This window comes from Indicator indicator, chromosome 26 (assembly GCF_027791375.1).
Source record: "Indicator indicator isolate 239-I01 chromosome 26, UM_Iind_1.1, whole genome shotgun sequence".
In the NCBI taxonomy this organism is placed as follows: domain Eukaryota; kingdom Metazoa; phylum Chordata; class Aves; order Piciformes; family Indicatoridae; genus Indicator; species Indicator indicator.
In genome coordinates this window covers 7,793,673-7,807,945 of record NC_072035.1, presented here as the reverse complement: position 1 = coordinate 7,807,945, position 14,273 = coordinate 7,793,673, and the positions used below count along the sequence as shown (strand labels likewise).

Below are 14,273 nucleotides of genomic sequence, written 5' to 3'. Positions count from 1 at the left end.
ACAGTTTCCAAGTACCAACCTCCTGAAATGAGCTTTGTGAGAGACCTGAAATCCTGCTGTATTTTTGCCTTGAGCTCTGCAACACCCATGGCAATGACACAGAAACCACCATGCACAGCAGGATGCAAGGACTGGGTGTGGGTTCTTCCAGCCCCATTAGCCAGGCACAGCCCCACCATTAACGACCAAGTAATTAGCCTGTGCGTCATTTGCAGGCAAGCCTGGCTGTTTGGAGTGTCACACTTGAAGGCTAATTAGCAAGGAGGATTCTTCCCTACCAAAGGCTTGGAGATGGTTTGCTTCTTTTGTTCTTTTTTTGGTCTGTCTTGGCAATTAGTTATTTCAGCTGCAAACAGAAGTCAACACAAGCAGGGACAGCAGGAGGGATACCAGACATGGACAGGCTTCCAGCATGGCTGGTAATCCATGGAGCCATCCCATGATTGTCCAGAGGCCAGGCTAAGGTAGTGCTTCTACAAGGGATGAGGTGGCCCTGGCACACCCACATACCTCCGTGTCCCTCAACAGCAGTGAGCTCCAGTAGAATTCTTCTGGCTGGAAGCTGATCCCCATCTCTGTTTTTACAGGCATACACAGTACACTGTGGGCACCACAGATGCCCTGGTTCTCCACACAAACATAGCCAGGCCCCACTGGGCTATGAGATAAGGAAGAGTCTGGATGAAAGACTGATCTGGGACTTATAGCATGGTGGTATTCAGGGAAGGGATCAGCAACTCCCCAAGTGATCTCAGTTAATAACGTGAGGCTGTTCTCAAGCACTGCTTGCAAACAGGAGAAAGCACCAGAGCCAGAGCTTGCATGTGTCTGATGCAGGAATGCATCCATGGAAACAGCAAATCCTGTCAAGAGCTGAAGGGAGCGCTGAGGAATGAGCACCGGCTGGATGCTGCAGCCGGAGGGATTCTGCATGGAGGGGGGTTGGATGTTGACAGCCCCAAGAATCCCTCTGGACACACAGTGCCCAAAGAACAGCCATGTAAATCCAAAAACCTAACAGCCAATGGACCATTCAGCTTCACTGACTTTATCCTTAAACTGGCTGATACAGCAGGGATGGAGAAGCAGGAGAACTTCCTAGTTCTTGTCCTGTGGTGAGCAGCAGCTTCCTGCATGTCCACACGGGAGCGGGCAGAGCTGAAGCACATGGGCATGAACATACCAACCATACAGAAAGGCCTGAGGCTTCTGTGTAGGTGCATCACCCTGATGCCAGGGTGAAGGTGACATATCATCCTGGGCAGTGTCCCTGGAGCGGGCAAGACAAGCCCTTGGGGAATTCATGTCTCAATGTTCCAGCACCCCAGCCAGAGCTCCCAGATCCTGTCTCACACTTCCCAAAGGCTATGCAGAAAGAGGTGTGTGGGCTGCACTCACTTTTCACGGAAGGTCTCCTTCTCCTGTTCGCTCCACATGTTCATCACCTGCCGGTCCTTGTAGACCTTCATGGGGTCGTCCATGAGGCCGTTCATGTTGATGAATTTAATGCGCTGCTGGTCAGCGTCATAGAGCATGGGCGGGATGACGGCGAGCTGGCGCATCTGCTTCTCCAGGTTCTTTGGGGAAGGCAGAGAGAACAGCTGGTCAGCACCAGGGGCCCATGGGGACCGCCAGAGACAGATGTTCGAGAGGAAAGCACAGACAGAGGAACAGGAGGATTCAAAAGCAAGCACTAGGCAGCTTTATTGCTACAGCAACTGTAAATCAAACGCTGAAAGAGGCTATCGCTGTCAGCCAGGAAGCAATCTTTCATTTGGAAATAAAAGGCTCTAGGATACTGTGTGGAAATGTCTGACTTGAAGCAAAACAGCTCCTGATCATGGCAAGAGGCAAGTCAAAGCAGCGGTGGCACAGAGACGCAAACCTCTTCCTAGCCATCAAACCCACAGCCACGTGGTGGTTCAGTCTCCCAACCCCCACTGCAAGGGAAGCAAGTGAGCCCTGCAAAGCTTTCTGAAAGGGTGGGCAGAGGGACAGGTCGTGGTTCCCTTCCACAGTAAGCCTAATTATTGTTCCAGGAGGTTTCAAATGTCACCCTAACGGGGGTGTCATTCCTTCCTTCCCTCCCTTCCCCAGCAACACCCTGGGACATCGCCTGACGTCTTTACTCCATCCTATTCAAGCACAAAGTACGTCCAGAGTCCCAGCTGCATGCCAGGACAGGACTGACTGGGCACACTGGTTTCCTAAAGTATTTGCAACAGAGTGGCCAATGCAATGCCTCATTTGTGCTGTCCCCTGCCAGAATGCCAGGTCTGCCCATTCAGCTGAGCTTGATGGTGGTCCCCAGCACACACACACCCTGTGGGGACAAAGGGATGCTCCAGCCACCCTGTTTTGTTTCCTATTAGCACTGTCACTCCAAGTCCTCCCTGTCACCTTGGATGGCACCAGTCAGACATAAATCCCAACCTGGACCCAAGACGGCCACATCTCAAGTGTTGTTATTTTGATTTCCAGCTAGATGCTGGTTCCTTGGAGAACAGAAATGTCCAGTTCTTCCAGCAAGCTGTCAGCTCAGGCCTCCCCAGCACCACTGCTTCCCTGCTGCAACTGAGCAGACCCCCATCCTCTTCCTAAAGCAGAGCCCTCTGCACAGACACAGACATTGCAACTCATTTCATCACGTCTCTCATCCACACTAGGATGTCTCCTGTTTGTGCTTCAGATGCCCTGGGGGTGTCCTCTCACGGTGGGAGGTCAGGGACAACTCGAAGCCAGAGCATCGATCTGGACAACGACAGACCACCCCAGTCCAAAGGAGAGAGCCCCTGTGCAGAACCCTGGCAGACTGGGAGGCAGCTGGCAGGGGCTCTGCCTGCAGCCAAGAGCACAGGACCTCTCCCTTTGCCTGGCAGTCTCTGGGGGTGCTGAGTGCTGTGGATGCAGCCCACTGTCAGGCAGCCAGCTCTCCCTCCTCTTCAGCAATGCGCTTGGGGGGACAGCTGGCATGCTGCTGTGCTCACACCTCCCTGCTCCTTTCAAGCCCATGGAAGGGCTGTAAGCTCTCATGGTCTCCTCTGAGACAAGCAAAGCAGTGTCTTGGGGCTCAGCAGAAGGCTGTTGGGGTGGAGTTTAGCAGCAGACTGTGCAAGAGGTCAGAGGCAATCATCCAACACTCCTCTTGGCCACGGCCTCTACAGAGCTGTGAAATATCCCTGTGCTTCTGAGACCTGTGTCCTCTGGGTCATCACCTCAACTGGCTGACAGCAAACTGCCTAGGACCCTGGGCAGGGACCGAGCTGCAGTGCAGAGGCAGCAAACATCTCAGCTATTGCTGGGCAATGGCTGCTCTCCCCTCCCAAACGTGATCCATTCACTGCTGATCGCCTCCATGCCAAGAGAGTGGAACCCTTGTGAAACCAGATCCAAATGAAGCCAAGGTCACGGGGATGTTTCAAGATGAATGGGAGCACTCCCAGAAGACGTGGGCCAACTGGCTTATGTACAAGCCATTCCATAGGATTCCCCTGTGTCAAGCCACACAACCCATTCAAAACAAAACCAAACAGAAAAAACCCTCCACCCACAGCCAGGGTGCCAGCTCCTTTCCCTCCCCACCTCTCCTTCCAGCTTAAACCAACAACTAGGAGGTGTTTGTGGGGTGCTACACAGGATGAGCAGCACGCTGGTGTTGCAGCTCTGCTCTCCGAGAGGCAGTTGAATGCTGCTAAACCCTACCCACTGGCCACCAGCTCCTTGGCTGACTTGCTCCATGTTTTGATCCTGAGAACCACTGCACAGCTCTGTTACACCTCTCGGGCAGCCGGAAAGCTGCTGAGTGTTAGATGAATACTTCACTTGGGATCCTGCCCAGAACGTGTATGAGGCATCATGGCAACCTCCCCAGCCTCAGCGTGGCCTCAAGTTAGTGGGATTTGGTATTGGATTTCACCATGGAATCTGGTGGTGGGGTGTCCTGGCTTCCTTATAGAAGAGCAGAATGAGGAGTGAAAAGGAGCAGGAAAGACAACTCAATCTCACCTCTTGCTCTGAGAGCCCATCGATGATTTCTGACACCTCGTGCTCGCTGCGTGCGGCTGACATGGAGAGCCCACCGCTGCCCCTCTGTCCTACCCTGCTGGGAGAGGGCAGTGGAACACTCAGACACTCTGTTTTGTAAACCACAGTCCTGACAACTCACTGCCTCTGTTGCCCTCCTTGTTGACCTCCATAATGGTCATATCCAAAACACTTGAACCAAGCCACCCCACCCCACTGAAGCTCTGACAGTGCTTCCTTCTATCCAGACAATATCCTCCTCCTCCATGTCACAGGTTGAGATCCTCAAACTACTTTCCTTACCTGTGCCAGCAGCCACCTCCTGGACTGCTACAAGAGGACGTTCCATACCCAGCTACACTCTCCCTCCTATGTTATTTACTCCTGTTCATCACACTGCTGCAATACCATAAAGGTGTCAGCACCAGCACTGTGCATCTGGTCTGCACACACTGCAGGAACTTTTAAACCAAACCCAACCACTGCCATCTTCCCTCCCTTCCAGTATCACCGAACAACAGCAGCCATGTGTCCCAAGGAAGGAAATTTTTTCTTATTAAGCACATAAAAACTTCAAACATTTCTCAATACCATTTCTCCCCTTCTATCTAAGATAAAATAAAGCCCTGATTATGAAGTTTGGACCCACTGAGCTGCTAAAAGGGCACAAGGATTTGGGTTCTGCACACATCAAGTGTCCCCTAGGAAGATCCCATGGCTAAGATGGGAAGGACGGGGAGTTTTCAGCAAGAAGGGCGGAGACCATGAAACAGTGTCTTCTCCTGGCAGGAAACAACATGACCTCAATCGCACTTACAACGAGGAATGAAAAATAGTCAAGGCATGGGACAGATAGAGGAGATGCCATTCAGTGACATGCTTTGCTCCTTCCATACCATCTGTGGTAATTCCTAAAACCTCTGCAGACCTTTCTTCTTCCTACCCATGCTCTGATCAAAGCATGCATGCATATGAAATCACACAATCAAATCTGCCTGCACCTCTTGTACACCTGGAGTGGACCCACCAGTAAGGCAGCCATTAGTGATGACCCAGTCAGGAAGCCAGCACAAGGGAGCTGTTCCTTCCTCTGCTCTGGGAGATCAGCAACAGAAGGGAGATGGGCAACCTTGTTCCTGACATCTTTCCTTCTCTCCTGGCTCTGTGCTGAGCCATCCTGGAGCAAAATCAGCAAAGCTGTTGTCTGCTGGGTTCTGCCTTTGACCAGAAGGGAAGAAAAGGGACTAAAAGCCATTCCGGCCCACTCCTCCCACAACCCGATCCCACACCAATGCCCACAGAAAAGAGAAAGGCTGTCTGATACCAGCTCAGCCCCTTCCTACCGCTTCTCCTCTAACCTCTGCATGCGCTCTTGCAGTTCCCGCTGCTTCCGGATCTCTGGGAATTGCTTCTCATAGTATTCCCGCACTTTACTCTCCTTGGCACGCCGTCGGGGGTTATTTTCGATGCGCTCCACTTTTTTTTCCCAGGCCTCCATCAGCTGGTCATAGCGCTGGCAAAACTTCTGTTCCTGAAAGGGCAGAGGGAGAGAGGGAGCTCAGGAGACATACCTGGGACAGGCAGCTCCTCCAGGCCTGCCCCTTGATAGCTGCTCAGGCTGAGCGTGAGTCACAATGCTTACAGCAATACAGTTCATTAGGACACGGACATGCTCCAGGGGCTGGGACCAACCCAAGGGTGAGTTCTCAAAACACGCTGCCAAGTACCCTCAGGCTTTTTCCTTCCAGACTCAACATTGTGTCCAAAGAAGGGCAATGAAGCTGGTGAAGGGTCTAGCACACAAGTCTTATGAGGAGCAGCTGAGGGAACTGGGGTTGTTCAGCTTGGAGAAAAGAAGGCTCAGGTGAGACCTTCTCACACTTTACAGGCACCTGAAAGGAGGTTGTAGCGAGGTGGGAGTTGGTCTCTTCTCCCAGGTAACAAGCAATAGGACAAGAAGAAACAGCTTCAAGCTGCACCAGTGGACATTAGGAAAAATTTCTTCCCTGAAAGGGTTGTCACACCCTGGAACAGACTGCACAGGGAAGTGGTAGAGTCCTCATCCCTGGAGGCATTTAAAAGCCATGTAGATGTGGTGTTGAGGGACATGGTTAACCCAGCAGTGCTGGGTTAATGGTTGGACATGATGATCTTAAAGGTCTCCTCTAATCAAAATAAGCCTGTGATTCTATGAGCTTTGGTGAAACCAGAACTCTGACTCAGCATGGCTTTGCACATCCACCATGCCTTCTGTCTGAGCATCCTTCAGCACCTCAGATGCTTAATTCAGCCACCAAAGCCCCAGAGCTCGGGATGCATCCCCTGCTCCAACAGGGCTGGCCACAAACAGGGGAGAGCAAGTCACCTGCCTAAGGCCACCTAAAAAGAAGGGACTGAACTGTGGCCTTGGGAAGGGTCCCTGTCACGTGAGCAGAGCTATAACTTTGGTGCTGCCTGCTCGCTGTACTGGGGAGAGCCTTGCCAAGGCACCCTCCATCCAGGCACCTCTTCCCATCCATACTGGGGTGGGAATGCTGATGGGACTGGCAGCTCCACACATGGACCTGGCTCCCCAAATGCAAGAGTGGGGCACCCAGCCCCCATCTGAGGCTGTGTGGTGTGGTGACCCAGCCATGCCATGATGCCACCAGGTCCTCCACCATCCTGGAAAGCAAAAGCACTTTGTTGGCTGCTGCTCCTCCCTTTTTGTCCCAGGAGCAAGACGAGTGCATCTCCACTGACAGCAAGCCCAGGCTGTGTCAAAAAGGGGTGCTTCCAGAGGTTTCCATGCTGTGTCTCCTGGGAGCCATCTTCACGGCGCACCCATCCAGCCACTCACACATGTCCAGCACCACCTTTTTCCTTGGTATTGATGGGACCAGCACAGTAACCACAACATTGAAATATCATTTGAACCACACATAGCCCACCCTCCAATTGCTCCTCCCTATTCCAGCCTCTCTCTTGTTGGGGGAGGATGCCCATGGATAGGCGAGGTCCACATCAAGGAGATGCTCAGCCACAGCCCCTGATGGCTGCAGCAGTGACAGCAGTGATGTTGCCCAGCCTCACGAGAAAGCAGCTGGGCCACCAGAGCGGGTTTCAAGGTTTCATTGTGAGTGGAACAAGTGCCTTCTAGGCCCCAAAGCAGGAAGCAAAAGCAGATATTGCTCTGCAAAACTCAATGTCAAACCCCAGGCCACCTCCCGCCCCCTTGAGCCAGCACTGGCAGCTCAGCACTGTGCTCAGCACCATGGCAGGGGGGAATCCAGACTTCACAGAAATAAATTCATCTCTGTCCCACAACTGGAGCGCAGTCCAAGGCTGCAGATCTCCCAGACAGACTCTGCTCTCATCTGGCTTTCTCTCAGCCACCAAATAAAAATGACGAGAGAAAAAACCTGCCCACTTCCCAGTTAGGAGGCGTCTGGGTCACCCTGAGCCTGGAGGGTCAGTTGTGCTCTGGACCCCAAGCACCAGCAGCCCCATGGTCTGTCACTGGTGCCAGGCACCTGCATCAACCCAATCTTGGCGTGTGGGCTTGATCCAGCTGTCTCAGACCTGACAACAAGCCAAGGACAACACTACATCCTATGATCCCCATGGCTTTTTGGAGGCACCTCAACAATACCATGGGGCAGACAAAGCAACTCAAACCCTGCGGCTGATGCAGACTAACACTCCCCCCATCAAATAAATCAATTCCTATTTGCACGCCCAGAGCCAGAGGCATTCCTGCCCCGCACAGACGCATGGGAGATAAGCATGCTTGAGTTTCAGCAGGAGTTAAAGGATACGCCAGAAGAGGAAAGTGAGGAACAAGAATAAAAATAAAAATGCTCTAAAAGCTACCGAGGGGAATCTCACACTGCAGGCAAGGAGCTACAGATAATGCCAACGGATCGTGGGAGCTCAGAGTCACTACAGCCACTGCAGCTTTACTCCTCCTGAGGTGGCACCATCAGACTCCTGAAGGGGAGCTGCCAGCAAACCTGCTACATCCTCCTGCTTCCAGAGCATCGCACTTGGGAAGAGGCTAAAAATACCCTGCAGAGTTTATCGAGCCTCAGCGCCAGGAGGCAGCCGGTGCCCTGTGCTGTGTGCCAGCCTGCGGCGTGGCCAGGGAACAGCCCAGCACGAGGGCTCAGTCTGGTGAGAAACTTCAAGGCTTTGGAAGGTTTGTCATTCCTTGTGAAAATGAGCCAGCACTGGGTCCTGCATTGCCACCACCCTGCACAGCCACTGGCACTGCCAATGGGCTGTTTCCCAGCTGGCTGTGCATTTTTCTCCTCCTTTTCCTCCACTCTTTGAGACAACTCCATGAAAGCTTGATCCATAATTCCTCTTTTAAGGAAGTGGCATTTGCACATGGAAAAAGCAACATCAATGTCACACTGCTGATTTCCCCAGCAGCTCACAGCCTGGCAGCAGGGCGTGCAGTACCAAAGCTCCCACTCACACAACTCAGCCCTCCAGAGCACAGCTGAGCTCTTCTGAGTGGCATCTGCTTTCTTAAAGCCCCTTCCCACCACGGAGCAAAGAGATCCTTCCTGCCTCACAAGCTTCAAACCCCACTACAACAAGAGCAGCACCCCTGTCAAGCACTTTATGGCCCAGCTGGGATACATGCTCCCTGCAATCTTCTGCCATCCTTCAAAAGCCAAGATTACAGGCACCTGAGAGCGCTGTGCATTCCCCAGATCTTCACAGCACCATCACCAGGAGAAGCTCTCGGTCAGGCACTTCAGGAGCAGAAGTGTCTATTCCTTCTTCGAGCATCCTCTGAGCAGCCCTAAGCAAGCATGTCCATTCCTGAGCAACCATCTGTGCTGGCTTTTAGCATCGGCGCTTCCTCTGCTCCCCTTCCCGGCTGGGCTCAGCAGCCCATCAGCCTCTCAATCAGAGGAGTGCCGGTGAGCCAAATCGGACCTGACATGCGTATCTAAAAACGGATGAATAGTAACGCCGCCGTAGCAGCTGAAGGCACTTTGGAGGCTGTGCCAAGCCCCAGCCCTCCTACAGCCCACGCTCTCACAGCTCCGGGGAATGGAGCAGCTCTTTGGAGGGGAGGGGAAGAGCGAAGGTGACAGGAGGAATGAGTCCAATTCCTATGCAAGCCCCACCATTTTCTTTCCCTGGCTGATGGAGATAAAGGTCTTACAGCCAGGCATGGTTCCCTTTCCCCTTCTCTCTCTGCAGCATCACCCCTCTGATGGCAATTAAACATCATCTGCCACGCTGACAGGAAGAAACCCTGCAAACCCTCTGCTGTGGGACTCCCAGGGCTGGACCCCAGCAGGGACTGAGCTCTGACCCTGCTCCAGCTAGCCCTGGGCAGTGACAATACCCCAGAAAGTAAAAGAGTCAGAAAGAAACGCTGGCATGTAGATGGGCTTGCTTTGCTAAAAATAGTGTCTGCCACAAAACAGGCAGAAAAATAGCTAAGCATACCCATTTTGCAAACAGAATCAGCAAATGCATTCACTTTGCAAATTCAGCAACCGTATGTTGCCCATTTTGTAGAGCAGGCAAAATGCTTCCCTAAACTGAAAAATCCCCTTTCAAGGACACTGAATAAACCGGCTGGCAGAAATTCACCTACTTTGCATGACAGGCGACTTCACCGCAAGCTGTATTTTTAGGAACTGTGCTCTTGCAGCCCAGTTAAACCTTTTCCCCCAGCTCCTCAATATCCACCACAGAGCTGCTTCGCTCTAGGTTTAGTGCAGTAACCGCCTGCTTCCACCAGAAAGCAGTTCCTGGGAAGTTCCCTGCTGGTTCCAATAAAACCACACCAAGCTTTGCAATCCCTCTTTTGAGGAAGGGAACATTGATCTGCTTCCCACAAGTGCAGAAGTCCTCAGCTGTGGTGAGCAAGGTGCCCCAACCAGCACCCAGCTGCCACAGCACATCAAGATGAAGGTGGAAGCCCTGCAAGCCCCTTGTTAGAAACCTGGAAAAAGTTTTATCATGGAAAAGACTAAACACAAACAAGTGATGGGACACAAGCATCCCTCTGGAGTGTAGGACCTATGGCTTTTGGAAGATTACAAAATAGTGGGGAAACTGAAGCAGAGGAAAGCAAAGGGCCATGCCTTTATTCATTGTAAGTAAGAAAATAAGTCGATTGCTGGCCCAGAAATGTCTGTATTTGAAATTGCTGTTAAAAGCAGAGCCTTCAAACAACTTCCCAGGGCTGACTCTTTTGGATTTTCCCAGCAGTTACTCCCAGTTGAAGCACTTCTGTTCACAACCAGCACCAAAGACGCTCCGAAAACCTGCACTGTTTGTAACTTACGACACTGACACCAGCACCTGACCCTGCCCCAGAACAGAGACACCGAGTCAGGAACTGGGATTAGACCTTCAACATCAAACAATGCTTTGTCCCAGGAGCTCAATTACCCTTCAGAGAAAGATATCACAAAATCCACCTTCCCAGTGGGGCCACTGCTTGCTTCTAACATTTCCCCTTTTGGGCTGGTTTTGCCTCCCAGCTCCCACTGACAACTATGGCAGGCAACTGTCAGTGTCCAAAACATCTGAATTCTGTAAATCCCACCTGAACTTTCTCCTGTCTTTATTAGGGATAGGAGGTAAACACCTTAGAATTCTCATAAAGCCCACCCTTCCCCTGTAACTAACCATCTCCTTCAAGGACACTTGAACTATCTCCCAGGCAGTGCTGCCTAGAAATGAATTGGTGCAGAGCTCAACTTGTATTTTAAACCACAAATTCCTAGAACATTGCTCTGTGGTCAGCTGGAAAGTCAGATGAGTCTTCAGACCATTTCTGGGAAGCAGAGTCAGATTGTTTCACACCTCTCTTCGGGTTCAATTACTCACAAAAAAGACATTTACGCTGTGAGTAGACTCTCTGAGATCAATGAAGGGCTCTGCTGCGATTAAGCCAGCCCCTCCAGTTTGCTCCACAGGGGATGCTTGCAGAGGGAGGTGCTGCCTGCAGCAGGATTCAGGGACCTCCCCTTTTCATCCAAGTTATTTTAAGAATAAGAGATGCCACAGCAAGGCAACAGGCAAAGTACTGAGCACCAGCACCTCTCTGCTGGCGTATTTCCTTGTCCTTCTCACATAACTAATCACACTGCTTTATACATCTAAAGTAAGGTACAAGGGAATCACTTACCCACTGTTTGCGAGCATGATTTCTCCTCTTAAAGTACAAAATTAACTTCTTCCGCATTGCCTGGTTTCTGTAAAGGAAAAAAAAAAAGTTTAAAAGATGATGATATCTGATTAACAAGGTGGCTAAAATCCAAAGCTTGGCTCTCCCCACTCCCAAAGCAATTCTCAGTGCAGTTTCCACCTTAACTCGGAATTGCATCAACTTCAAAGCAGCAAACACAGTTATCTGGGGACCTCGTACCAGCTTTGAGAGACCAACGAACCCTCTGACACAAAGAAATTCACCCTCATCTGGTGGTAAAACCAGGGCTGAGGTTGAGAACTAAACTCAGCAACTCCCAGTTCTGCAAACCCCTCCTGTGTGCTCAGCACCGACCACAGGCAGAGAGATGCTCAGCTCTGCATTTACCAATGGACCAGGCTGTTTCTTGATTATTTTTACATTTTGATCTATAAAAACCTAATGAAGTCCCAAGAATTGAGGGGCTCATGCCAAGCCCCATGAAAAGAGGCCACCTTGAGCACCCTGGTCCCCAGGGCTGGCACCAAGGGAGCCGTGAGCACACACAACGTGCTCCCAAGGGGTTATTCACACCCAGGCTCCAAGGTGCTGATAAGGAGGCAGGATTGCAGCAGGGCTTGCAGCACTTATCTCGTAACCTCTTGCTTGCTTGGAGTCATGCCTAACAAAGCTGCAAAGAAACCAGCCAGGAAAGTGTAACCACTCACAGAATTGAGAGTTCAAGGGAGAAATTATCCACTGCCACCTCAACCAACCCAGCATCTGCCCAAACACCTCCTGGGTTGTTTCTTCTACTTTCTAAAGCCAGCATGAAATAACTGCTGCAAGAGAAGCAGCAGCAAAGCAGTACAGAGCTGAAAAGGCTGCACAAACTCCTAGAGCAAACTCCTAGAGCCTGTATGGACCCAAGGGCTGAGCTCCTGCCATTGTTCCTGTTACCGATATTCACAGCAATGAAATGTCTAGGTAAAAGGTAGAGACCAGGGGCAAAGGAGTTTCCTAAAGTCCTTTATCCTGATTAAAGGCAGAGCTGCAGTGTGTAATTACTGAGCAGGAGTTCAACAGTCTGCAGGACTTAGCAGAATGAAAAGACACCGTCACCACTTCCTCATCCCCCTCCCTGCCTTGTCCCTGACTAGTGGAGAGGGAAAACCCACCCTCTGCTCCCCATAAATCCCTAAAAGCAAAAGATATGTTTGGGATGGGCCAGAGGGTCCAGGTAACTTGGAGAAAGGATTAGAGGCAGTCCTTGCTTCACGTAGGGATGGAGAGTATCCCAGAAAATATCCAAATTTCTCACTTCCCAATCCCCTTCTCACTATATGACTAAAACCATGGATGGGCACATCTGGGGCATGACAGTGAGCCAACAATTAGTGCTGCCCTGGGGAGTCCAGATCCTTCCAGCCCTTGGCCAAGGCTGCCTCTCTGCTCCAGCAGTGTGCCAGGGGATATCAGCCTCTCCGTGCATGTGGGGACCCAGAGCAGTGCCTGAGTGCAACATTGGAATAGTGACGTCCAACAGTTACCAATTCCTTGCTCTTCAACCATCAGTACCTCCAAGATCAGGAATAGTGGCTAGAGGAAAGGCAGCAGGATTTGGGACAGGGATCGCTTCTTTTCCAGCCCCCACTGCCACACTCAGCTTACTGCCTCTTTGATTCACCAAGGAGAATACACACCAAGCTTGATTCTGAGTCCTGAAAGTACCATTTGGCTTTTGTAACCTTCTGTTTTCCCATCTTAATTAGTTATGAGAGGTATGGGATACAGGTGGAGTCCCCAAACACTACACAACATCTTCATTCCCTTTGACTTCGCCCTGAACACTTTGGTGCAAAAATAGACTTCGATTTCCAAAGCAGCAACTAGCAAGCAGCATTGGAACTCCTCCTATGAGCAGAAAACACCAGCTACTGGCTGGGAACAGACTCCAGCATCCCCAGCTCAAACCACACAGCCCCAAATTGCCATGCATTCCCAATTCGAGGCAGTCCCAGCCTTGGCAGAAGGCACATCCAAGCGATGGAGCTAGAGGCTCCTGCAGAACAGATGCTTGGATCCACAAAGGTTTTCTGAGCGAGGACTTCAATGTCAAGCCACATCCTTTGATTCTGTTTCAGAAATCAAATTGGGATTGATCACTGGGGAGGGAAACATCTAACAAATCCATGTGTGGGGCACTTTCTGCCTTTGCTCTTTTCCTATGGGATGTTTACAAAGGACCTGCTGCAGTTCTGGGTTGCACTACAGAGACAGCCTCATTAGGTGGATTAGCAAACATTCCTGCCAAGGCTTCTCCCAGCTGGATCACACTCCACCACCAGCTTTTGATTCTGTGTAGTACATCTACTAAGGAGCCTCAAAGAGGGTGACAGGCAACAGGCTGAGCTAAACCTCACTGCATGGGCACATTCTGATGGCAGACTGTGCCCAAAAGACAACGTTGTAGGTTAAGGGAGATCAAGAGTTAATTGGTATAACCACAAAGAAAAGTCCTCCAGAAGTTAGAGTGTCCCAGGGGGACAGGCAGCTCATCCCAGGATATTGTAATCTGTTGCTCTGTTCCGTTTTCCTGTATTTCTCTATTTAAAGGAGTGTACAGCCAAATCTCTCACTCTTCTCTCCATCCTGGGACACGCACGTGCCTTATCTTTATGGTTTGTGGGGGAGAGGTTTGCTCCTGGCCTCGGCTGGCAGCTTATTTCCAGCTAGCTGCACCAGTGGCCCTGTGGAAGCCTGCAGGAGGCCTGGGTGTAAGGGCTTGGGGGGGGGCAGCTTGGCTGCTCTTGGGCCTGCTGAGGCTGAGGGGGGGGAGGTTTTTGGAAGGCTCTGGAAGGTTTTGTCCTGGTATGCCCAGGGAAAGAACTGAGCCTAATTTGTGAATGTATTCCTTTTACCTGAATGCCTTTTGTATATATTTGTCAATAGAATTTCCCTTTCAACTTCCAATCCAGTGTGGAGCATTTTTATTTTACTCCTTGGGAAGGGGTAAAATATCTTTCCTGTCCCTTTGCCCTGGGAAGCTCATGGCTCAAAACTAGGACAGACACACCCCTCTTGTTTGTTTGTTTCATAGATT

The 14,273-nt window shown here is 51.1% G+C and overlaps 1 protein-coding gene across 1 annotated transcript in view; it reads right to left on the bottom strand.

Annotated features, from left to right (window-relative positions):
• Nucleotides 1–14,273, bottom strand: part of NCOR2 (nuclear receptor corepressor 2) — a 177,727-nt gene that overhangs the window by 82,026 nt on the left and 81,428 nt on the right. Inside the window, exons 8-11 of the mRNA XM_054392833.1 lie at nt 11,171–11,237; nt 5,367–5,554; nt 4,006–4,102; nt 1,399–1,577 (exon numbers count right to left, since the gene is read on the bottom strand). Of these exons, the coding sequence (XP_054248808.1) occupies nt 1,399–1,577; nt 4,006–4,102; nt 5,367–5,554; nt 11,171–11,237 (531 nt within the window). The remainder of the gene's footprint in view (nt 1–1,398; nt 1,578–4,005; nt 4,103–5,366; nt 5,555–11,170; nt 11,238–14,273) is intronic.